This window comes from Plectropomus leopardus, chromosome 18 (assembly GCF_026936395.1).
Source record: "Plectropomus leopardus strain MGB_pleo_1.0 chromosome 18, ASM2693639v1, whole genome shotgun sequence".
Classification (NCBI taxonomy): Eukaryota; Metazoa; Chordata; class Actinopteri; order Perciformes; family Serranidae; genus Plectropomus; species Plectropomus leopardus.
The window spans coordinates 16847083-16871980 of record NC_142193.1 but is presented as its reverse complement, the minus strand read 5'-3'; the positions used below and the strand labels follow the sequence as shown (position 1 = coordinate 16871980).

Genomic DNA, 24898 nt, shown 5'->3' with positions numbered 1-24898 from the left:
TCAAAAGTACAGATATGTACCATCTCAAATGCAGACGTTTAATGATATAGTTCTTTTTTTTCGTTCTCATTTATTATTCTTCATTTACACAACAGAGTGTAACAAAAATCCAGTATACAATTTAAGGTATACAAACAATAACAACAATAACAATAACATAGGGGGGATATTACATAGAAACATCAGAAACATAGCAACATTATAAGACGTACACATGTAAAGTGTATTGATAGCCTTTTTGTCAGTCGAATCAGTGAGTAGTTTTATATAATGTTCAGTTTCCTGCAGAAAACCGACAATATTAGTTTTTTTAGTGCTAAACTTGCATTCATGCATGAAGTACTTTGCTAAACTCATTGCCAAATTAATTTTTTTTTTTTTTTTTTTAGAAATGCTTCGTCTTCTTTTTTCCCCAAAATAATGTAGTCTTTAAAAATATGGTCAGCTGTGAATCTGCAAATGTCCTTCCAGAGTTTCATGATGTGCGAGCATCGCCAGAAGAGGCGTAAAACCGTTTCATAGTGCTTATCACAATGTTCACAGTTCGTGTTTATGTCTTTTTAAAATATTGCTGCATGTAGTGACTGCCAGGGTGATACTTGTGAATGATTTTGAATGACACTTCCTTAACCTTATTCACAATCGGGCATTTCTGAGGAAGCATCCAAACCTTTTTCCAATATACTAATTTACAATTTGATTCGACATGATGAAGAGAGACAATATTTTGTTGAACAGGGAATGTCTGGCTCGAATAGCTCATTAGTAAACAACATTCAGATTGCTTCCGCCTGGTCAGTTGTCAACAACATCTGGAAAAGGGTAGGGGTGAATCGAGTTAGCTGTTCATTTCAATATAATAATATACTTTTTAAAAAAACAACAATGTGACAATCACAAGTGTGTTTTAGTTATTACAAATTGTATAAAAATGTATTTCGCATTCAAACAATGCTTTAAGAAGGGAAACATGACGTCCCTTGTTGGAAGTGTCTTACCTACAGATCACCACAGTGGTACAGTCCACAACACCCGGGTTTCCGCGCGAAAAGACGGCCCGCGCGCCCGAATTGCTTATAGCATCCATTGCAAGAACCAGCACGCGACAGGCAGCCACTGTGGAGTCGCGCTGTACTCTACAACGGCGGGCTTAACCCTTGTTTTCACACATTTTAAAGCGATTTTATCTCTTTTATCTCACACGTTTTAGCTAGCTGTTTACCATGCCAACCAGGACTTCCCTGTCTCTGCCAGAGGATGTCAGGAAAAGGTAGGTTAACGTTTATGATGAATGCTAATAATGTTCCGTTGATGTAGCATGAATGGTGCATGTTGACGTGGTCCAAAAGAAACAACAGTAACAATGAAACCCGTGTGACTAGTGTCTTTGGACTTGACGTGGTTGTCGTGAGCGGGGCTGCCCATTTTACCCCTTGCTTCTGCTAGTAGCTGCAGCTAGCGTTAGCTTGTTGTCAGTTGACAGTCGGGGCTGATGCCGCATACAGAGTTAGCGTAGCCCCCAGTTACCGTTAGCTAGTTAGCATCTTAGCTTGTCAATGGATGGAGCAGCGTGTGAGATTTGGCGCCACTCAGGAAGTTTTGCTCCCTGTGTTTCTGCTAGCTCGCTTTCACGCTGTTTCATTGCTAAAGCATTGTCCTGAAATGCGCTCAAATATGAAATTGTAGTAGAGTTGCTTTGACATGTTCGTTGTTTGCAGGCTGCAGGTGCTGGATGAGGATGGGTCGTCAGACGAGGTGGGTTTTGTGTCTAATTACTGTTTTTGAAAGCCTGCAAAAAGTCTGTGTGTGACACCAGCTGCTCACTAATTATTCCTCCCAATGACTATTCATCTTGGGGCTCCCAAGACCACTGAACATGATTGTAACCTTAGGGTCACATTATTGTCACCTTGAAGGCAAGCTTCTGCCTTAATTAGATTCAACTATGTAAAATCTGCAATATTATCTTGTTCAATTATAATGTATGGATTTAAATGAGTCTCGCAATGTACCTAATAGCAAGGAGATGAACTGTACAGATTATGCCATCCAGATATAAATCTTAAGGACCGCTCCATGAATCCCTGCATCTCATAAAATTCGTGTAGATCAAATATGTTAAACATCATTACTCCCCAAAGTGTCAAAGGTATTAGTTCAAGTTGAGTTTTTTTCTAAAGCATGTGCTGACAGATAGCAGTAAAGCTGCAATTTGACAGATAGCAATAAAGCTGCAATATTTGTAATATTTTCCTGCTGCCAGTAGCCTCTGATTTTGTTATGAAAATGCAAATGAAAAGGTAGTGAGTTGCACCATAAAAAAAATCAAGACATGGTAATAGTTTAAGAATGCATCATAAATTTTATTTTCTTGGTTTTGTGTTATCATAACCAACTTATCAAGTCAAACACGCTTAAAAAGTTGGTGTTTTTAAGCATTTAGCTTTGCTGACTATTTTTTTTTTCTTCAAGGATCATGTGAAAGAGAAGCTCAAGTTGGTGCAGGACTTCCTGCACGATGATGCTCAGGACCAGCTGACCAGCCTGAAGGAAAAGATGAAAAATTCAGAGATCTCAATGGTGAGTGACTTGTAACTCATTCTGGAATTTTACTGCTGATTATTTCTCCAGTAATGTGACGTGAGATGCCATGCACTTTCCTCAGGAGGTTTACATCTCCAAAGTAAAGGCCTTGCTGGGAAAGGAGCTTCATCTTGAAAATGGCTCCCATGCGGATGGCGTGGAACAGAATGGAAAGACAAACGGCTTCACAAACGGTTCCCACAAAGAGGAGAACAGCGAAGATGCAACCATGGACGTACAGGAGGATGAGGAGGCTGTCAAGTCACCAACTGCTTCCAAAGGAAAGGGTGGCCGCAGGAGCAAGGCAAATTCTGACTCCAAAAGTAAGCACATATTAATGTTTGGCGTGAAATTAAAATTGAAAAGAGTGTTATTGGGAAAACTTAATCATGTTGTTTTTCCCTCCTTTTAAGAGTCTCCAGCCAGTTCCAGGGTTACAAGAAACACTGGAAAACAGCCAACTATCATGTCAATGTTCTCTAAAGTGTGCGTATATGAATTTTATCATGTGCCTCATACACATTCAGCTTATTAAAACGAAAACGTTTTAATGTGCAAGTGTCTGCACTCTTTTAAAAGTAAACCTATCCTTGCAGTCAGAAGCGCAAGTCTGAAGACTTGAATGGAGAAGCTACGAATGGACAAAAGGAGGTGAAGGAAGAGGAGGATGAAGCTGAGGAGGTGAAGCGTTTTTACACACCAATAAAACATGTAAAGTTGTAATTCTAAATGTCTGATATATAACACTGCTCATGCTTTAAAATCTTTAGTCACGGGAGGAGAAGCGTCTGAAGGTGGACTCAGAGGAAAAGTAAGTCTTCGCCATCTGAATGTTAATGATAGTGATGGAGCTCACGCAGATGAACGTACTAATGTTTTTCTGTATACAGTGCTGCTCCAGAAGAATCGAAGACTGAGATTATTAAGCCAGTTTCTGCCCCAAAGGTAACAAACGAATCAGAACAGTTTCATAGCTGTTGATATTTTTGTCTTAATACTTTGCGTTGACACAACCTGTATCTCCCCAAGACACCACCTCCCAAATGTGCAGATTGCAGACAATACTTGGATGACACTGATCTCAAGTTCTTCCAAGGAGATCCTGATAATGCGGTGAGAGGTTTATCATTTAAGACGTGGATTTGTTGTGTGTGTGTTCATTGTAAAATCTCAGTGCATTTTTGAATAGACTACATTTTGTGTGCAGTATTTTTAAATTGACCCTTAAATTGATTTCATTTTTGTACGTTTGTGGTGTCATACTTTGATTAAACAAAAGCATTTTAAACCAAACACGCTGCAACATTGTAATTCTGCTCTTTTCTCTTCAGCTGGATGAACCAGAAATGTTAACAGATGAGCGCCTCTCCCTGTTCGACTCAAATGAGGATGGATTTGAGAGCTATGAGGATCTGCCGCAGCACAAGATTACAAACTTCAGGTAGGTGATTCTCCATTAATTCTCAGTGTTTTTGGGTGACACATGGCTTGTTGGCGTAGTTCAGAGGAGCAGTTGCGTCTCTTCGTATTTCATAACTTTTGCGGTAAAGTACATGACTCAGTCACAGCATTGCCTCATATGTATTGCAGCGTTTATGACAAGCGCGGCCACCTTTGTCCCTTTGACTCTGGACTGATTGAGAAGAATGTGGAGCTCTACTTCAGCTGTGTTGTCAAACCCATCTATGATGACAATCCATGCTTGGATGGTATGAAAACACACATTTCAAGAATGGAAACAAATAAAAATAAAAAATCTCTTAGCCCTTAAAACCCAGCATTTGTTTACATGTGTTTGTTTGGGTGTTTTTGTTGTTTTTTTTTCTTTTCAGGTGGTGTTCCTGCCAAGAAGCTCGGACCCATCAATGCCTGGTGGATCACTGGTTTTGATGGTGGAGAAAAAGCTCTTATTGGTTTCACTACAGGTATTTAAGTGTCTTGCTGCAAGTTTGAATTTACCCGACACTCTTCCCTGTACAGTGTATGAATGGTTGATATCCATCTTCGTTATCCAGCTTTCGCCGATTACATCCTGATGCAGTCCAGTGAAGAGTACGCACCCATTTTCGCTCTGATGCAGGAGAAGATTTATATGAGCAAGATTGTGGTGGAATTCCTCCAGAAGAATCCGGACGCTTCTTATGAGGACCTTCTCAACAAGATTGAGGTGAGCTCTTGTCTGCTGAGTTGCGTATTTGGGGATTAAGAAATATCTGCCAAATTCAGCACGGTTCCATTTTTCCAGGGGTCATCTGAGACCGTGTTAATTTTGTTAATTGAAATTATGGCTAAACATGTTTGTCATTAACTCATTTTTTTTTTCCACAGCTAACTAAGATGATGAGATGGCACTGTGTTATAAAACAATAAATGTGACTGCATCAACATGCAATATTTTTGATGAAAAACGTAGTTTAAAAAATAAGCTTGACTAAAATCTTATAAAAATAAGTTTGACAAACACATTCATTGGTTTCGGCTAGACTGGAATGCTCAATATAATCTGATGACTAGCAAGACGAAATAATCCGTTTTTATTGACCACAGCTATACAAAAACAATTATGGCTTTCTTTGACTAAGATAAGAATAAAATGCCCAAAAAAAAAACAGGATGAGGTTGACTAAATCAGATTTTTTTTTTTTTTAAACTAACAAGGACATTTGACACAGAGCTAAGACTAAATTAAAAACTAGCTGACAAAATTAACACAAAACTTTGATTACTGCTGCATTGCCATTCATTAAGAAATCTGATTGTTCATTTTAGCGTAAGAATTTTGTATCACATTGATGGTAAAAAAAAAAAATGTTAAGTGTGTGTGTGTGTGTGTATATATATATATATATATATATATATATATATATATATATATATATATATATACACATACACACATACACATACACACACACACACACACACACACACACACACACACACACACACACACACACAGAAACAAGTCTTTGTGCCTGTGCAGACCGTTATTACATGTCTGATAGCACAGAACTTTAGCGCTCTTATCTCTACAACGTCATGCCAGGACACTGACCATCCTCTGTTCCTGCTTCTCTCAGACAACCGTTCCTCCTGCAGGGCTTAACTTTAACTGCTTCACTGAGGACACACTTCTGCGCCACGCCCAGTTCGTGGTGGAGCAGGTGGAGAGCTACGATGAGGCCGGCGACTCCGATGAGCAGCCAATAATTGTTACTCCCTGCATGAGAGACCTGATCAAGCTTGCAGGAGTCACTCTCGGGAAGAGGTATAAATGAGACGCAATTTTGTTTTGTTTTACTCCTCACTATTTATTGTTGCACTCGTCCAGCATACGAGCAAGCTTTCCATAGCTACTTTAGGTCAAAGTGGAAACAGACATGGTGGTGTTACATGCTACACATTTAGTTAGAGCTCCCCACCCAGTTTTTCTAGCAGGCGCTCTTTTGCAAAACAAATGCTTCAGGATTTTGAAGTTACCCACTTCCTTTTTTTTGCTTATATTCCTGTATTTCTGCTCCTCGCTCCTTGTTATCCCTAATGTCTAACATTCCTTTGACATTTCCTAACGCAGCATGCTGCTGTACTGGTAGGTAGGCCTTGTGAATGCATCCTTAGCTTGTATGGTGGTGTGTTTAGTGTGAAGCATTTAGACGCTACATGGACAAAGAGCATTATACCAGAGTTCACGCTAGAATTGTATTTTACATTGTGGTTTATTTCACTTTATCTGGCATTTTTAAATTCTGGCCACATAACTGTGAATGTGGACCAGCATCTAAAAGTTATCGAGTCATCTCCCCAAAAAAAAATAACCTCAATATAATAAACTTAATGCAACAGTCATGAAATATTCTGTTTTTCAAATATACGAAATTGCCTTCCTTTTTGTTGTACACTTGTGACATGTTATACATGGGGGGAAAAAAGCAAGATATTAAGATTGATTGGAGGGACCCCCGTGAGTTAATTGGTAGATGAGGGTAGTGGTTTTTCAGTTTAAACTTTATCTTTGTGCAGAAATCTTTTCTCAAAGGAGAATCCATCAGGCCTCGATCAGACAGAGCGCTTTTTGCACCTGGCTGCATCTCTTTTATTGTTACTAGGCCATCAACAAATCACCTGTCCTTTGCTTATTAGCTGTTTTTGAAGTGAACTTAAAGATCTGCATAAAAAACGGACAGGCAGAAGGCACTTGGGGGACTGGACAAGAGAAACTGATCCGTACAGAGTACCACCAGCTGGTTCAGGAACTTTGCCTGGATGATAGTTGGTTTAAGGTTTATTTTTAGGATGAGTGAGGAGACAGTTTGATGATTTGCTGTCATTTATTCTTCACTCATTAAAAACCATAAAAAATAAATAAAAAGCCGCCTCACGCTGCTAAAACGCGCTCTGTCGCATCTGGGTCTAAGAGGTTTTCTCACCACGCTTAATCCTACAATAAACCTTGGGCAGACTGGACTCACCATCAGGGCTGGAACTGAAACTATGCATTGTTTTCATTATCAAGTCAAAACTCAGTAACTCCTGATGACAATGCTTTAAAGAGTGTTGGCTCTGTTTTATGAGGATTTACTGAACATTGGCCTTGTTATATTATGCCCTTGATTAATTACAGTAAAACAAAATTATTTAGTCGGTTACGCGTCCCCTCAAACTGTCATTTAATGAGACAAACTAAACACTACTTGCTCTATCTGTGTAAAACTGACTGGAATAATCATATTCAGAGAAATTTTACCAAATTTGCTTGCAGAATAAAAATGCGCCGGTGGCCAGATGAGATCGACACACTCCAAAGCTTTAGTCGTAACAGAGTGTGTATGTGTTTTTGTGTTTTCTGTGCAGGCCAGAGTGTTTTAGAAAAACTTTATTGGCCTGTTGCATCTAACGGGAACTCTGCATCGTACATCTTTACTGTGTCTGTTTTGTTTGCTTGTTTCTTATGTTGCATGGCCTGATGCTGTGGTGTGTTGACAGCCAGCGGCTTCATAATGCCATCGCTCCACATATAATCAGGTGTTTGTGGCAAACCAAATGGACCTCCTCCTCTGAACACAAACTTTATTCTTTTGACAGGAGAGCTGCCAGAAGACAAGCCATCCGTCACCCGACAAAGATTGAGAAGGACAGCAAGGGACCGACTAAAGCCACCACTACAACGCTGGTTTATCAGATCTTTGATACCTTCTTCTCTGATCAGATAGAGCAGAATGATAAGGAGAGTGGAGGAGTCAAGAGGCAGCGCTGTGGTGTCTGTGAGGTGAGTGCTCATGACAGTGAAGCCTGACTGTTAGAACATTAATTCAACAGTTGTTTTGCCTCCTCTGTATTTCCTAACCATTGATATCCATATTTCATTGTTTTTGGTCTTCAGGTTTGTCAGTCTCCTGACTGTGGAAAGTGTACAGCTTGCAAGGACATGATTAAATTTGGGGGAAGTGGCAAAAGCAAGCAGGCCTGTAAACAGAGAAGGTAAGTGAGCAGTTTAGTCTTTAAATGTATTTAACCTGCAACCTTTTAGATGTATAACTCCGTTTTGGCTGCAGAAAGTTTCCCTTGCGACTAGAAACTTGTTGCATTTTGACTGCGGTGACCACAATCTAACTTAAGTCTAGGTACATTAACTCACCCCCAAAAAAGTCAAAGGGAGAACATTTGTCTTTAGTATTACACAGAAAGTTAGGCTTTGCTGTCGGCTTCCAATTCATCTTAAAAAAAGACGAAGAGAAAGGAGGGATTAAGCCACCGAGCCGAGAGCACAGGTTGGGCAGAGAAAGCGTGTTGGTGTGAACCAACTTCCCATGTCTTTGCCATTTTTAAGACTTCTGAATGGTTGATATAAGACATTTTAATACCAATTAAGGCCTTTTTTTAGATTGATGAATTCAATGCCTTTTAAGAAATTTTAAGGATTTGTGCGATCGCTGTTGAAAAGTTGTCCCTAGGACTAAAAGTCCCAAAAAATTTAGGTCAAAACCCAACTTGTGCTTGAAAAGGTTTTGTAGTTTGTCTCTCACTTGAGTTGCTTGATGTGTAATTACCACCGGAATTTCGAAGAAAATTTACGAAAAAATGTTTGCTTTTTATATACTGTGACAAGGACATGATACACTTATGTCTTAAGTAGTTAAGTATTCCTCTTTTGCTGACGTACATCCGTCTGCTCAGATGCCCAAATCTGGCAGTGAAGGAGGCTGAAGATGATGAGAATGTTGAAGAGGAAGATGGTCCAGTGGAGAAAGTCAAAAAGGTTCCTCATGCTAAGAGGAAGAAGCAGACCCAGAGCAAACTGACGTGGATCGGAGAGCCTATTCAGGTGTTTGTTCTCCTCCTTCTTGGATGTTACAGTTAAGTTTTTCTGTCATGCATGAGAACACTGCAGTGTGTTTTTGTCCGAAATATAATTGTCTACAACCGCCTTCAGACTGAGGGGAAGAAGCAGTACTACAAGAAGGTGTGTGTGAATGATGAAGAGCTGGAGGTGGGCGACTGTGTCTCGGTTTCATCAGAGGATCCAACTCAGCCTCTGTATCTGGCAAGGTGTGACATTTTTAGACTCTGGGATTAACGTTTTGTCGCTCTGGTTTGTACAAATCTAATGACGCGTTCTTTCTCAGGATCGCATCACTGTGGGAGGACAACAATGGAAAAATGTTCCACGCCCACTGGTTCCTTCGTGGGACTCACACAGTGCTGGGAGAGTCCTCTGATCCGCTGGAGCTCGTGATTGTGGATGAGTGTGAAGACATGCTGCTCAATTATGTGAAAGGCAAAGTTAACGTCATGTATAAGGCCCCATCTAACAACTGGTTCATGGAGGTAGGTTAACTTGACAGCGGGTTATTTTTTGCACTTTGTTATACATTTTTCTCGATCCCATAGTTATGTTTGTGTTTTAGGGTGGCATGGATGTGGATATCAAAGTGATCGAGGACGACGGGAAGAGTTTCTTCTATCAGTTCTGGTACGACACAGAGTATGCCCGCTTTGAGACGCCTCCCAAGACGGCTCCACAAGAGGACTGCAAGTTCAAGTGAGCGCCATCAAACGCGTACATGTCGTGCATACGTGGTTTTTTTCTTTGTTTGCATGCATGTTTGTTTTTCAACCTTGTTGTGAAAATGCTCCTTTTTTGCTTTCAGGTTCTGCTCTAGCTGTGTCAGGACTAAAGGGAAAGAAGAACAGGCAATGCCTCGTCCGTTTGAGCCCCTGGCGGACAAAGACAACGATTCCAAGGCTCTGTATGCTCTGGCCTGCTTTCAGGGGGAGCAGTTCAGGGTGGGAGACAGTGTCTACCTGCATCCTGACACTTTCAGCTTTAGGTGAGTGAAGTGGTTATAAGTTTTCATTTTGCCCCAGATCCCAACACGCACCCTTCCTGCACCACTTCACCTTTACCTTTCTGTTTTGCACATCCAGGTGTAAGGTGCCTAAATTCTTGTTGGAATAGAGGAGAAAGGTGAAGCGTTAGGGCTGCGTCACCCGAGGCCTTTAGGCGCACACTTCTTACAGAGTGTTATGAGAAATCATCGCCAAGATTGCTGCATAAGCAACAAAAGAATTTTTTAAAATTACAATTATTATCATTATCTTGTCGTCTCATAGTGTCGTGATCCTTTTCTTTGTAACAAGCATAACAAAATAAACCGCTAGTACGCCAGTGTCTTGTTAGCCAACTAACTAGCCAACGTTCCATTGTTTTTGTTGATTTGCGTGCAACAGTCCCAAATTTTGAGATATTTCCATGTGACTTTCCTCCCCCCTTTCTTTGCATATGGTGCCTGAAATTTACTAGTAGCAAAGTAGCTGCATATGTTATCAGTCCTCTATTTTCAGTGCAGACTGACAGGGTAGGAGAATGGGTTCCTAACATTAGCCTTCACAGCAGCACCACTGGCTTGTTAATGAAGCAGCGCTCTTTTTCTTCATAATGTCTGGCAACATGTGTTGACGTAAACGCCAGCTCAGCAATGACACAGCAGGGTCTTAATTTGTAACTCTTTTCTGAGGGCCGAGGTGGCACTCAAACGTGCAGTAGAGCTAAAATCTAAAATGGGATCAGTCCTTACTCAAACTTGTATGCTAAGAACAAAGCATGTGACACTAACTGCCTCCGTTTCTGGCTCTCAGTGTGAAGCCAGCCAGTCCAGTAAAGCGCTCCCACAGGAAAGACGACGTGGATGAGGACCTGTATCCAGAATATTACAGGAAGTCCTCAGACTACATCAAGGGGTCAAACCTGGACGCTCCAGAGCCCTTCCGCATCGGGCGCATCAAGGAGATCTTTTGTCACAGGAGGAGCAACGGGAAAGCTGACATGTCAGAGGTCAAACTGCGACTCTACAAGTTGTACAGGTAAAAGACACGACAATTGAAATGGTTTTCGACCAGGGTTTAGACTGTAACAAGTGATTGTTCCGAATTAACCGGCTTTGGTTTCATCTCTCAGGCCTGAAAACACTCATAAAGGTGTCAAAGCGAGTTACCACACAGACATCAATCAGCTTTACTGGAGCGATGAAGAGGTGACCGTCAACATGAGTGAGGTCCTCGGCCGCTGTCAGGTCGAATACGCAGAAGATCTGAATGAATCAGTCCAGGAATATTCCAGTGGTGGACCTGACCGCTTTTATTTCCTGGAGGTACAGTTGTCAATATGTTGTATCTGCAGTCATGTCAGATCAGGTAATTGATCATCAGGTGCTAATATGCAAAATGGGAACATCAAAAGATCAAACTTTGGGCTAAATTAGAAAGACAGACTTTAACAATTAGGAAATATTATGGCCATACAATGTTTGTTAATCCTCATACATATTCTCTTCACAGGCCTATAATGCAAAATCAAAAAGCTTTGAGGACCCTCCAAATCATGCTCGTTCTGCTAACCACAAAGGCAAAGGAAAGGGCAAAGGGAAAGGTGAAAATGCAGACATAAAGAATACCAGTTTTCTTAATCTGAAATGCATTTTCAGCGCACTGAAATCCTAACCAAATTATCCCCTTCAAGGTAAAGGCAAAGGAAAGGCTTCAGCTGCACAGGAGCTGCAGGACTCCCAGAATGAACCCCAGACACTAAAAGTGCCCAAATATCGCACACTGGATGTGTTCTCTGGCTGCGGCGGACTTTCCGAAGGCTTCCACCAGGCTGGTAAATACTCGCTCTGTGTCGATCGTGAAAAAAAAGATTCAGAAATGTTACCATGCAATTATGGGAAGCTGCAGCTTTCTTTTACAACGCGGCGCTGAAACATGACTGCTGGTTGCCTTTTTAGGTATAAGTGAGACTCTATGGGCCATAGAAATGTGGGAGCCCGCAGCTCAGGCCTTCAGGCTCAACAACCCTGGCACCACAGTGTTCACGGAGGACTGCAACATCCTGCTGAAGCTGGTCATGTCTGGGGAGAAGACGAACTCCCTCGGTCAGAAGCTGCCTCAGAAGGGTGACGTGGAGATGCTGTGTGGAGGACCTCCCTGCCAAGGCTTCAGCGGGATGAACCGCTTCAACTCTCGCACTTATTCTAAATTCAAGAACTCCCTGGTGGTGTCTTATCTCAGGTCAGCATCTGTAAGAGCAGACTCTCATCTTAACCCTTAGAGATTTATTGTAAACATGAACTTTCCGGTAGTATCGACCCACAGTCCTATAGTGCACGTTTAAAATACGTTTTCCCCTCTCGCAGTTACTGTGATTACTACAGACCCAAGTTCTTCCTGCTGGAAAATGTGCGGAACTTCGTCTCATTCAAAAGCTCCATGGTCTTGAAGCTGACTCTACGCTGTCTTGTGCGCATGGGCTACCAGTGTACTTTTGGCGTCCTTCAGGTGGGTCTGACTTTATTAACTGACGTCTTCCGGTCTGAGCAATATTTATTCCAAATTGTGTCGGAAATTGCTCGGCAACTTCGTGTGAAGGCTGTTAAGCGGTCTCAAATTCGTAGAAAAGGGATACAAAAAAACCTGCAAAACCTGACCTTGTTTGTTTATATTGTCATGGTAGTTAACCCTTTGAAACCTAGAACACATTAGTTTTCTTGTGCTGCATAAAGACACCTTTCACAAGTGTTTTGATCCTTTTTAAACCTGAGCAAATTGGCTTGATTTCTTTTGAAAATGTTGGTTAAAAAAAAAGGGATTTGACCAACTTGGCAAAAAAAAAAAAATTGTCTTTAGTCTTTAGTCCCAAAAATTGCAAGAAATTAGTGAAAAGTGACAAGAAAATCGCATAAAAAATTGTTTTAAATAAGAGGAGAGGATTATTAGAAAATTATCCAAAAAATAGGGAAAATGTCTAGAAAACTGTATAAGAATTAGAATATTTTTATATGTAAAATTATGTTACAGAAACAAAAAAAGACTAAATTTTTTTTCCCCACACCACTTTTAAGAGATATCTTTTTTTAGTTTTCCAGTTTTTTGTTGCTTATTTTCAGGTACTTTTGTTGCATCTTTTTGTCACAAAAAGAAAAACAAAATTCAGCAGCCTGTGGCAAAAAGTTGACCTTTTGTAGAAACACAACTTGCAGAAGATGTACTACAGTCTCTCTACAGTTAAATATCACAGTGAGAAAAAGAAATAAAATATGTACCATCCTGTGTGTTCTGCTTTACTACAACAACAAAAATGAGGATTTATGATATATATCTTTTTTTTTTTTTTAATAATAATTCTACATGCCAGTGAGTTTTTGATATGATTAACGTCAGCTTTATTAGATTACTAACGTGCTCAATGCTGCCGTCCTCATCAGGCCGGACAATACGGCGTCGCCCAGACCCGCCGCAGGGCAATCATCCTGGCTGCTGCTCCTGGAGAGAAGCTGCCTCGTTATCCTGAGCCTCTGCACGTGTTTGCTCCCAGAGCTTGCTCTCTGAGCGTGGTGGTGGATGAGAAGAAATACGTCAGTAATGTCACACGGTAATGTAAACGTCCTCCACTGAACTATTTATTGCTCTGCTCCTCAACAAGAGCGTAACAATGCTGCTGTGACCACAAGCTAGACTGAATTTCCTGTCGTCCACAGAGGGAATGGAGGAATCTACAGAACCATCACTGTCAGAGACACCATGTCTGACCTGCCAGAGATTCGCAACGGTGCAGCCGCGTTGGAGATTTCCTACAACGGAGAGCCTCAGTCTTGGTTCCAGAGGCAGATCAGAGGCACACAGTATCAGCCCATCCTCAGAGATCACATCTGCAAGGTGAGCTGTCTCACACTTGATGCAGGATCGTTTTGTGATCACTTCCTCTCTAGTCGATGGTAAAAGTGAAGTTTCTAACAGATCTGTGTCTCATCAGGACATGAGCGCTCTGGTTGAGGGTCGGATGCGTCACATCCCCTTGGCTCCAGGCTCGGACTGGAGAGATCTGCCCAACATTGAGGTTCGGCTGAAAGATGGCACCATGACCAAGAAGCTGCGTTACACACACTCGGATAAAAAGAACGGACGCAGCAGCACCGGCGCTCTCAGGGGTGTTTGCACTTGTGCAGGAGGTGTGTTGGTCTAGTTGTCAACTTGGATGAAGCAAGAGGTCACATTTCTATTTTGGAAGCATCTCTGATTGTGTTTGTCATTTTAGGGAAGCCATGCGACCCGGCCGACAGGCAGTTTAACACCCTGATCCCCTGGTGTCTGCCCCACACTGGGAACCGCCACAATCACTGGGCCGGACTCTACGGCAGGCTGGAGTGGGATGGCTTCTTCAGCACAACTGTCACCAACCCTGAGCCCATGGGCAAGCAGGTACGTCAACGTTTTATACGCTGAGTTTGAAATAACAAATTTCAACGAAAAAGCATCTAAACTGGCTCAGAAATGTATACGACCTTTTCCTAGGGAAAAACGCTTCCTTCTTTTTGAACCTTGATGTGCATGTTTTGATTTCAGGGCCGTGTTCTGCATCCTGAGCAGCACAGAGTGGTCAGTGTCAGAGAGTGTGCGCGTTCTCAGGGATTCCCCGACACCTACCGCTTCTTTGGAAACATCCTGGACAAACACAGACAAGTAAAATCCTTCATTCACCTAAAGCTTTAATCTCGTGCTTCCTAATTACGCTGGGTGGCACTGGCAGCTGCCTAGAAACATGACTGGAAATGAGTGCACATGTTGGTCCATGTCTGTTTGATGTGTAAATTAGCAACTTTTTTACTACCAAGTTATTATCACACCATGTCAGCTTCAAAGGTAATATGTCGATGTTGCAGATTTAAACAACAGTATATTAATACTGGAAATACAAGCAATTATAATATGAGTTTTCCATACTATTTAAAGGACATTATTACTAATATTGGATGTCATCTGAACCATCAGCTGATCATAACTGCTTCTTCTGTGTCTGTCAGGTTGGAAATGCAGTGCCTCCTCCACTCTCCAGGGCCATCGGCCTCGAGCTTAAGAAGTGCGTCCTGGAGAGAATGAAGGAAGAACAAGCATCAGGTGACTCGTCTATCTATATTCTGCTTTTCCCGATTGACATCAAACACTTGAATATGCAGTAAACCTGATCCGTTTTTCCTCTTCCACAGAGCCCATCAAACAAGAGAAGATGGAGGTCTCTGATTAGTTCCCTCGCTCTTTCCCAGCGAGAATCGGTTCCACAGATCCTGACGCGACGTGTCAGGCGGTCATTTCTTTTTAATCAAGCTGGCTTTCAGCTGTGCGGCCACCATGGACATTCTGTGCAGTGCCATTCCATGTTTTGTTTTAACTGTGCTTTTTAATCATGTTGTTGAGAAATGTTCACCTCGTGGGATAAATTGTATGTAGTTTTTATATGTGTAATATTTCAAATAAAGCTCTTATGAAATTGATTATTTGAAATTCTTGCGCCAAAATTTACACTAAGCCTTTAAGGAAGAGATTTTTAAGTTGGAAGTATAGTATTATGGATTTGACTGTTAAACCAGGGATTGTTAAATGCCACTTGCAGAGAAATTTAGGACCAATTTTAAAATGTTCAAAATTGAAGATGGGGAAAAAATGTATTGAATCAGTTGGGAGTCAAGGATACATTTTGCCCAAATAATTATTGTAGCATAAATTGTGACTTTTTGTCTCTTGGTGGACACAGCGGTAGAGCAGAACTGAGAAATGCCTTGCTTTTGCGTGTTTTGGTGATTTTGTTTCTGGATTCTTCTTCCTTGATCGCCATCACAGAGTTTCAAATACTTGTATAAATTGCCTTATACTAACAATTTAATCCCACCTCCCACATCATAGCATTTTTGATTTTTTTGAAAGATTAAGACATTTTAACAACAATTTAAGCCTTATTTTTAGATTAATTTAAATGCCTTTAAATATTTTCAAGCATCTGCATGAACCTTGTCAACAAACCAAAACTATTCACAGCTGAATGAAATGACTTGCATAATTATGGATCTCTGGTGCACCTGTGAAACTAACTTTTGCACAACTCTTCTATCAACATTCAGTGCTTGCCCATCCAAAAGACGCCACCTCTGTGTTGCTGTTTGCAAGCAAAGAGTCCAAAGGTATGTAAACATAAATGATGAATGTGATGAAATTAAGAAAAACACTGCAAAATGTCATTTGTTAGCAGTATTTTGACTGGACATCTCACGGCGTTACGAGCAGGTGTAAAGTGCAGCAGGGTTTATTGTAACATTGAGGGGAAAAAATGTTTAACAAACTAGGAATATAACTAATTACATACATGTTAGATTTTTCACCTACAATAATCTCATAATACAGCTACTTCAACATCTGTGATTGATTGAAGATGTGCTCGACAATATCTGAATTTAAGGGTTTTTGCATCAGTGATGTGTCAGGTATGTCACCAGTTAACAAGACAATTATGTTTTGATCCAGTGTGTGAATCACCATGGGAAAAAAAACAAGTTAATGGCATAAAATACTTGTTAAATAATTTATAACTGCTCCCTCGACGTTGTACTGTTTGTGAGGTTTAGAACATGCAAACCACACAGGTAACTTGGCGCTCCTTCAAGGCAATCAAGGCGGCATTTGCACGCAAGAAAACTAGCATGTAGCTGACTTTCTCCCTCTGGCTTGATTGATCTGAATTCAATATGCTCTTATGCATTAACATCTGAAGCACTCTAATTTTGATGTCCTCAGCTGACACTTGAATCTTTACATATTAATAGTATCAAGCCCATGACTGTATAGGTTCAACAATTTGTTTTAAGTTAGTTCCATCAACATAAAATTTGCCAAGATTAAAACTCAACAAAAAATGGCCCAAAATCAGCAAGAAATGTGTGAAAAGTTACAAGAAAACTACCTGAAAATAAGCAACAAAAAGGGTTTCAAGAAAGTAAAAAAACAATCAGAAAATAAGAAAATAATCCCAAGGAAGTGTTCAAAATACATTTTTTTTTCAGTAACAGTTTTAAATATGACAATTTAAAAATATATAACTAATGTTTTTGAAAGAAACTGAACCATTTTTGGGGGGTTGTAGAGCTTTCAATGCTGATGAAAGGTGTCTTAATGCGGGTGTTAAAGGGTCAAAAAGCTACAAAAACTGGAAAGGAAACCATAACAAGAAAATTGTGACAACAATTGTGATTCTCTTTATTAAGACAACTGCCACATTTCACCACAACAACAAAATCTGGCGTCATCCCCAAATTTATTCTGATGGTTTCCTCAGTTGTTTGATGGTCTGCAAAGAGAATTAAATAATTAAATAACATTGTAAGCAAGAAAAAGTAACACATACACACATATCATGCTTCATGTTGACACTTGACAAAACTGATAATGACTTACTTGGCCCATTCAACATTGAGAATAAGATGATCATATCCGAATCCTGACACTCCTGCGATGGCTCTGGCTGCATCCTCCCGACGGTGGAAACTGATGAAGGCGAATCCCTGCATAAAAAAACAAAAAGTAGTTGATGGGTGAGACAACTGGACCATGCTGTGTCTCTGGTCCCTGTCAAGTGTACCACGATTGCTGGCTGCGCCAGCTAGATATTAACTAAAAACTACATACTTTAAGAAGTACAAAATGTGGCTGGGGAAAACACCTGCTTTATTCATTTCTTTTGTCCTTGGCCTCATTCTTTAGAGTTTCTTTAATGCTTTAAACATCTGATGTGCAGGTCTCTATATTCACAAGGTGAGCACTGACCTTTGACTGTCCGGTGTTCTTGTCCTTGGCCAGATAGATTCTTGAGATGGAGCCAAATGGTCTGAAGAGCTCCTGTAAGTCTGTCTCGCGGGTGTCCTCAGACAGATTGGTCACACGGATGGTGGCATTGTCATCAGCTGTAAGGTAAAAACAGATACTGTTCATACTATGAATGCTCTTGCTGCTGGAACAGTGTAGGGGTTGACGAGAGTTTCGGCCTGGCTGATTATCGCGGCCGATATTTGCATTTTATTTTGCTGATTGCCGATCAAATGAAGTAATGAAAAAGTGTGCGTATTACACTTAACCAACACCAAGGTATGCAATACATAGAAAGGTTACATGGAATCAGCAGGTAAACTTACACCCACCTCTGCGGTTGGGCTGCATGGACTCCCCTCTTCGCGTGCCTCCGTCCCTCAGGCTCGGGGGCACGTACTTCCCAGTCTTACTCTGTGCAGGCTGTGCAGGCTCTGGCTCCGCTGGTGAAAGAAGAAAAAACAGGCCACATCAACCACAACTTCAAGAACAAGTCCAACTATGGATTGCAAAAAGACAAAAGGAAATCTGATCATGTGAATGGTGTGCTGATGGTACCTGAGCCAGCAGGCTTGTCCTTGTCTCCGGTGGAAAGCCCAAGCTGTTCAGCCAGCTCCTTCTGCATGGGGCCCAGGGTGTCCTTGTATGGACAGCGGGTGGTCCAATGGTCGCCTTTGCAGATACGGCAAGACACAATCTTCTGTCCTTTCAGTTTGTTCATGGGATCCTCATCCTGGTCTTGGGCGTTCAAGTCCTGCAAAAGGGAAGGTGAGGTGCTCAGTCCCAAGCTAAACCAAGTAAATTATTGATCAAACTACGATTTAAGTGTTTTAAATCGGACTTTTTAAAAGCGGACTTTGACACAAAATCCTTTAAGTCCAAAACAGATCCTCACCTCTTTGCTGGAGATGAAGGTCATGAAAACATCATCACTGACTGTGGTGGTGGCAACATTAGGACCCGGTGCATCAAACTCAGAGTTGCCAAATTTTTTCCAGTTCTGAAATAAACAAACACATTATTAAATGACTTGCCTTAACTTGAAGATGACATAAGTCTTGTTTATGTCAAAGTGAACGCAACAAAATTAAATCAAAAGCAGACCTTTCTCCTGGCAACGGCTTTTGAGGCTTTTCTTGTCTCGATCTTGAAGGTCCGCACAATCTAGAGGACCAAAAGACAGCAAATGCATTATTAATCTATTTCTCACAGAAGCAAAATCTCATGCAGTCAAAATGTCCAAAACATATTGCACTTACAAACTAATGTGGTACTAGTTAACATGTAGAATTGGCATGAAGCGTACGGTCTATTCAAGGTAAAGTGATGCGGGTGCTGCTACCCTGAGAGTTTTTTGGTGGGTCAGTTTATCATCAATGAAAATTAATTTCAAGACTGACAGAAAATTTGTAATACAGGCCAACAAATGACTACTCCTACAGTATTTGAGGTTTTATAAGCCAAATGTAAAAGGATTGTAACTTAGGAAATATATAAGTATGCAATTTAAAAAAAAACCATTTATAACTACAATTCTGATGTTTGAAAGATGAAGAAATAATTGCCTTTGTAGGTAAAAGTACATGAACATGCTATATCATTTCTACACCTGAGTAACAGCTGCCATATGCAAACAGCCCTGTGAACAACCTTGACAGATGCAACACATATTTTAATAAAACTTAACTCACCTTAAACTTCTTTCCATCATCATCTATCTTATATTCCGTGATAGTTTTTATGTTTCCTTTGATGGTTTCCTTGGGGGATGGTAATGTGCCTGATAAAAAAAATATTTAGACAAATCAGACTTCGGTGGAAAAAAAAAGATAAGAGACTAAGTAAACTGTTTTCCATGATCTATTGTTAGAAGTTATTGATTGTGTTGATTTCACGTAATACAAGTCAACATTGCTTTTCAAAGTTATCAATATAGCAGCCCTAGCATTTCTCATCTCTTGTTGACATCTCAATTCTGATTACTTTATACGCAAATGTAAAGTGAGACACGTTTACATTGTAACATAATTGTTCATTTCACAGACGGCCGTATATTCCATTGAAATCTAAGTAAAGACAACACCACAGCTAGCTTGCTAACTTTTAGCTATTTTAACGTTAGTGAATGACACTGTCTACGTCACTGCTCACGGGCCACAGCGTGACATATTGTCGGGACATTTTCATCGGTAACTCGACAATTTATGTCAGTAACTCAAACGTTTGACTCAAGCCGTTTAGAGATTAAATATCCACATCATCACCAATAAGTACATCTGTAATCTGCACTTTAACGCCCGGCCACCACGTGGAAGTGGAAGCCGCCTAGCCGGCCTCTTCCTCCGGACACCAGACTGCAAGAGATGTGCTAGCACGAAGCTAACTCTTTACCTTCATCTCCTTCCTCCTCGACTTGGTCTGCCCAGCTGGGCTTGGAGCTGGAGAGAGAGGGGGGGGGGGCAATTGATATGCCACGTTAGATCAATTAAATAACTCAGATACAAGCAGAAGTTAACACACTTTCATAAAAAATACTCACTCGTCGTATTCCATCGACGGCATCCTCTCAGCTAGCTTAGCTTCAGGATCGTAGAGAGCGGAGCAGCGCGAGCTCGGCGGCGCCGCCAAGGCTAACACTTCCGGCACTTTAACTTCACAGTAAAAGTATCACATTTAGCTTCACAATAAGAGCCCTATAGTCTGTTTAAATAGTTTCTACCACTGGATTCAAGCTAAATTGGGAGGCTGAAAAACGAGATGGGAAGAAACTATGTGTAGTACTGAATTCAAATACAGTTTTGGGGTTCTTGTACTTTTTACATGTAAGGTTATTTACATTTTCCACTACTTTATAAGCCTACTTCAATTCCACTTAAGAGATGTAATAGCTTATCTTTAGTAACTATAGGTGCTTCGCAGATTCAGATTAATAATGTATAATATAACTGACATACAAAGACAATGTGTTATTGTGAATATCCCTTGGTCAAATTCCTAAACTACTCAGCAGTAAATGTAGCCTAGTAAAACAATAATAAGCCTCACTTTTATCAGCGGCAACATTTAAGTGATGCACAAATAAATGCATAAATAATTATAATCCAGTATTATAATAGGCCTATATGTACATTTTTTGTAATTGGCTAATGAGAAGGCTACTTCTACTTTTTGCATTATGTGTTTTTGTACGTTTACTTAGGTAAAATTTTGAATGAATTACTTTAACTTGTAACAGTATTTCTCCACTGTGGTGTTGTTACTTTTACTTATGTAAAATATCCAGCTATTTCCACTACTGGTGAAAATAATGTGTAGTTAAAAATAATTTTTGCTTTGTATTAAGATGACATTGTCTGACATTGTAGAGCCTCAGTGTTTGATACAGGATGAAGCACGACAAAGTTGCCTTATGATAGTACAGACCACAAAAAACTGTTTTACTTGTCACTTTCTTATTGAGTTGTTCATGAGTTTCAGGGAGACAAAAAAAGTATTTTAGCTGCACAATTTTTTTGTTACCTTTCTGTTTTTTTTCTTTTGTTGTTGTTGTTGTTGTGGATTGCTAAATATTTTCACCATTCATCTTATATCTCTTAAACAAAAATCTGAGAACTGCTCATGTCCTCACATAACCTGTGACCAGGAGGTCACAAGTCAACATTGCTTCATGAAAAATGTTGAATACCACTTCCTCAGAGAGAAATGGCTTGATTCCTTTTTAAAAATTGATTTCTAAATTAGAATTGGTTGTGCCTTACTAAATCTGATTAAATTTCTTCTGTTATAAACTTAATCCTCACTGTTAGAGGTTTTTCCTCAACAGTGAAGATTCCTCTGCAATGTTTGTGATTATGCTTGTGCAGATTTTGGATCATAACCAAAATTTGGCCAATGGATATAGAATAACAATCCTCCAGTGTCTCTTTTTCTTCCTGATATGGTGCAGAAAGGAAATGATTCACAGTGATGATTATAAATTTTAAAAATAGGCACATTACAGTATCAAAAACTTTTCTTTATTCCAGATGCTCATGTTTCAAAGTAAGTAGATGAGTACATTTCAGATGTAAACAAACAAACAAATGAACAAAAAAATGGTGTAAAAATTAATATTAGGTAAAATTTCACAGCATGAAATAACGATGATCTTCACAGGAAAGCTGTCAAGCAGCTACTCAACACTTCCTCATCGTGACCCTGTTTTTGTCCTCCGAGCTCCTCCCACAACAAGCTACTCTTATACTGTCAAACAAAGCCATGTACAGGATTGGATGGATACACATGTTCAGAGTTGCCAGTCCCTTGGACACCTGGTACATGTCGTAGACCAGGCAATTGTTGTTGTTTTTGTTGTTGTTGTTGTTGGGGTTATAATGAAGTCTCTGATAATAGTAATAGAGCTGGAAGACGTGGTAAGGCACAAAGGAAACGGCATACAGCACCAGCACTGATGAGACCAACAGGGCCACCTTGCGTTTCTCTATGGTGGTTATACTGACATTTTTCCACACCACCGAAATCACCACACAGTAAGAAGTGAAAGTGACTAAGAAAGGAACAAGACACCCAAAAACAGCAAGAAAAACTTTGTAAGTGAAGTGCTGACTCTCATCCACATGAGGCTGACAGAATGACACACACAGAGTCTTGTTACTTTTTTCATCAGGGCAAGCTGAGGCAAATTTCATCACAGGGCAGGAAATAACTCCTACAATGACCCAGATAATGACACTGACAGCCTTGGCGTGGGCAGGCCGTACGTGGGATCGGGTGAAGAAGGGACATGCAAGGGCGACACATCTGTTCACACTTATCGCCATGATGAAGAAGATGCTCACATACAGGTTGCAGGTGAAAAGAAACCTCTCGATGTTACACATAGCATCACCAAACACCCAGTGTTTCTCCAGTGAGTAGTAGACAATCAGCAAAGGAAGCGTCAGGACGTACAGCAGATCACTGATGGCCAGGTTACACGACAGGACGACCCCAGTGTGCCAGTTCCTTCTCTCTCTGACCACCAGCAGCCACAGAGCAAACAAGTTTCCAGCCAGGGCCACGAGGAACTCAATCCCATACATTGTGGGCAGCAGGGCTATTTGAAACCTCTCACATTTGGAGAAAAAACGATGTTCCATCTTGCTCTCAGATGAAAAGTTTAGTTATGAAACTGCTTTCACACGGTCTGTACCGTCCAATATCTGTAAATTGACGTATGTTTGTTAATTTAATGTGAATACAAGTCATTTTATTCAGGTTTAAGTGCAGTACTTATTTAATTTCTGTAATTAAGTATGACAAATCTACTCAGAGAGAGTATTCTTAACAATGCAATTCACACTATTAAATGATAGCAGATGTACATTTTTTTCAAAACTCTGATTTAACTTGATACCTGGAGAAGCAGAAATATATATGTTAACTTCTACTTACCGAAAGTCAGGTTTGTAATTCTCCGTGCTGTGAAGAAGCTTAAAAAAATGAAGTGTTAATTTCCTGTGTTATGTCTGAAAACAAAGTGTGAGAACCTCCTTAAACATCACAACCATCTCAGATAAGAAATGTAAGAGACACTTGAGGGACTATTATAGACCCGAAAGTCACTTCCTCTCTTGCTCTCTGCGCATTTACGCAATTTGAAGAAGCAAAACTATGGTGACATTCATGTGAAGCATTTGTAAAACAAAGTGATGATAATCAGTCTGCATGCTTTTGTGTTAGAATTGATTAGATAATTCTTTATCAAGCTCAAAAATTAATTCAAATTTCTGTGTACAAAAGAAAAAAATTCTGACCATGCATGCCAACATACAATACCACTCAAATAAATTTACTGCAAAAAGTGCCTACTAAGTGCGTTCACAGGTCATATATATACAAAAAATATATATAATATCCCACTATTTATGTGAAAGTGATATCAGATTTGTGCTTGAATAGAATTTACATCAGTCAGACACCTGCCTTTAAAAACAAGAGTCCAGGTGGGGTTATTGCAGCAAGCAGAAACCACATAGCTTCTTAAATAGCATGCAAATTCTCTGAATATTTGTTAATAAATTGCAATAATCAGTACTTTCAACAAATATTAAACTATTCTAGTTTAGTTTTAAAAATTCTGCATGACAAAAGCATGGCCTCTATGCTTTTATCTACAATGTCAAAACATCTTAAAAGCCTAACCTTTTTGGTGATGACATTTCAGTTTAATTGGCCTGGTATCAAAAGTAAAAAGTATTATATGGACTAAACTATTTATAAAACTGTGTTAGACAGAAATAATGGGATTGTGTTAATTCTAATTAATAGACAAAAGAATCAGCTTCAGTTTGATATAAGATATTAAAGTTCTTGATGAGTGATGGTAGCTTGCTGCTAAAATTACTTGATCACAAAGTTGGGTCAAATGGGAGCAGGTCTGGTTGGTTAATTTAAAATGGTCTATAGTTTGTTGGGATATTATAAGAGATTAAAAACAATTCTGACAGATTAAAAGCAATATTGATATTGTTCCCATTATATCATTCCCACTATTGTATTGCTTAAAATTGTTTGGCTTTAAAAATGAGCATATACGTTCAAATTGTTCCGACAGGTTGCTTTAATTTTTGTAACTGGGCCACAAACATTTTAACATTGTGCCAGCAGATGCACAACATGTCTGTAATCAAAATTTACCAAATTTAAATTTTGTTTATAATAAAACATGTTTATTCATCTGAGACCTTAACGTTGTATTTGCTGTTGATTATGATATTCTGAGATATGCAAGAGAAATATTACAGTGAGTAAAAAGTGTGCCAACTAACCCCGGTCTCCCCTACTCTTCAAAATCGAGAATGAACATAAAAATATATACCTGATGCAATACTGATTCGTGCAAACTGGACAAAACCATATCGCAGTTTGGAAAAAAAGTTTATGCTATCTTTATTCCACAGCCACATCCTTTAAGTTGGTTTGTTGTTTTGTAGCATTACCCAAAAACTTCTTTTCAATGTTTCTGTTTCTGCATCTTGTTGCTAAGGACTCTGAAAAACATTTATTGAGAACAAATTTAAAATTTGCACTAACCCATAAATGTAACTGCACTTTGAATAGTCTAACAGATACAGGTTCTGTGTGAAATAAATTG

The 24898-nt window shown here is 39.9% G+C and overlaps 3 protein-coding genes across 4 annotated transcripts; 1 reads left to right on the top strand and 2 right to left on the bottom strand.

Annotated features, from left to right (window-relative positions):
- Positions 1-1060: 1060 nt before the first annotated feature.
- On the top strand, positions 1061-15404 carry dnmt1 (DNA (cytosine-5-)-methyltransferase 1). Its single transcript, XM_042505666.2, has 34 exons — positions 1061-1270; positions 1719-1755; positions 2473-2580; positions 2666-2906; positions 2997-3069; positions 3180-3264; positions 3354-3394; positions 3474-3528; positions 3613-3696; positions 3915-4024; positions 4174-4292; positions 4416-4508; positions 4599-4750; positions 5664-5851; positions 7666-7849; positions 7964-8061; positions 8758-8905; positions 9014-9129; positions 9207-9408; positions 9489-9622; positions 9732-9911; positions 10720-10944; positions 11039-11231; positions 11419-11509; positions 11600-11740; positions 11865-12147; positions 12273-12414; positions 13341-13507; positions 13614-13791; positions 13889-14084; positions 14171-14334; positions 14479-14595; positions 14937-15030; positions 15120-15404. Exons 1-34 carry the CDS (start codon positions 1224-1226, stop codon positions 15155-15157), a joined length of 4524 nt encoding a protein of 1507 aa, XP_042361600.1. The 5' UTR covers positions 1061-1223; the 3' UTR covers positions 15158-15404.
- Positions 15405-17133: 1729 nt separating this feature from the next.
- On the bottom strand, positions 17134-20441 carry eif3g (eukaryotic translation initiation factor 3, subunit G). 2 transcript variants are annotated; one of them, XM_042505162.2, is made up of 10 exons: positions 20303-20441; positions 20155-20201; positions 19455-19543; positions 18868-18927; positions 18659-18763; positions 18322-18517; positions 18090-18206; positions 17725-17861; positions 17356-17462; positions 17134-17248 (listed from the first exon to the last, which is right to left on the bottom strand). In XM_042505162.2, the coding sequence occupies exons 1-10, from the start codon at positions 20323-20325 to the stop codon at positions 17233-17235; spliced, it is 897 nt and encodes a 298-aa protein (XP_042361096.1). In that variant the 5' UTR covers positions 20326-20441; the 3' UTR covers positions 17134-17232. The 2 variants fall into 2 exon arrangements, with proteins under 2 accessions (XP_042361096.1, XP_042361095.1); XM_042505161.2 differs by having other exon boundaries at positions 18096-18206; positions 20303-20439.
- A 1316-nt stretch (positions 20442-21757) lies between these two features.
- p2ry11 (purinergic receptor P2Y11) lies at positions 21758-23352 on the bottom strand. The gene is made up of 2 exons (XM_042505629.2): positions 23197-23352; positions 21758-22964 (listed from the first exon to the last, which is right to left on the bottom strand). Exon 2 carries the CDS (start codon positions 22899-22901, stop codon positions 21939-21941), a length of 963 nt encoding a protein of 320 aa, XP_042361563.1. The 5' UTR covers positions 22902-22964; positions 23197-23352; the 3' UTR covers positions 21758-21938.
- Positions 23353-24898: the final 1546 nt, after the last annotated feature.

Coding starts and splice junctions, on each gene's coding strand:
- dnmt1 (XM_042505666.2), top strand. CDS start 1,224: ATGCCAACCAGGACTTCCCTGTCTCTGCCAGAGGATGTCAGGAAAAG. Junction 4,509..4,598: donor TCTTATTGGTTTCACTACAG/GTATTTAAGTGT, acceptor TTCGTTATCCAG/CTTTCGCCGATTACATCCTG. Junction 9,623..9,731: donor CAAGAGGACTGCAAGTTCAA/GTGAGCGCCATC, acceptor TTTTGCTTTCAG/GTTCTGCTCTAGCTGTGTCA.
- p2ry11 (XM_042505629.2), bottom strand. CDS start 22,901: ATGGAACATCGTTTTTTCTCCAAATGTGAGAGGTTTCAAATAGCCCTG.
- eif3g (XM_042505162.2), bottom strand. CDS start 20,325: ATGCCGTCGATGGAATACGACGA. Junction 20,202..20,302: donor CCGTCGATGGAATACGACGA/GTGAGTATTTTT, acceptor CTCTCTCTCCAG/CTCCAAGCCCAGCTGGGCAG. Junction 18,518..18,658: donor CCTTCATCTCCAGCAAAGAG/GTGAGGATCTGT, acceptor TCCCTTTTGCAG/GACTTGAACGCCCAAGACCA.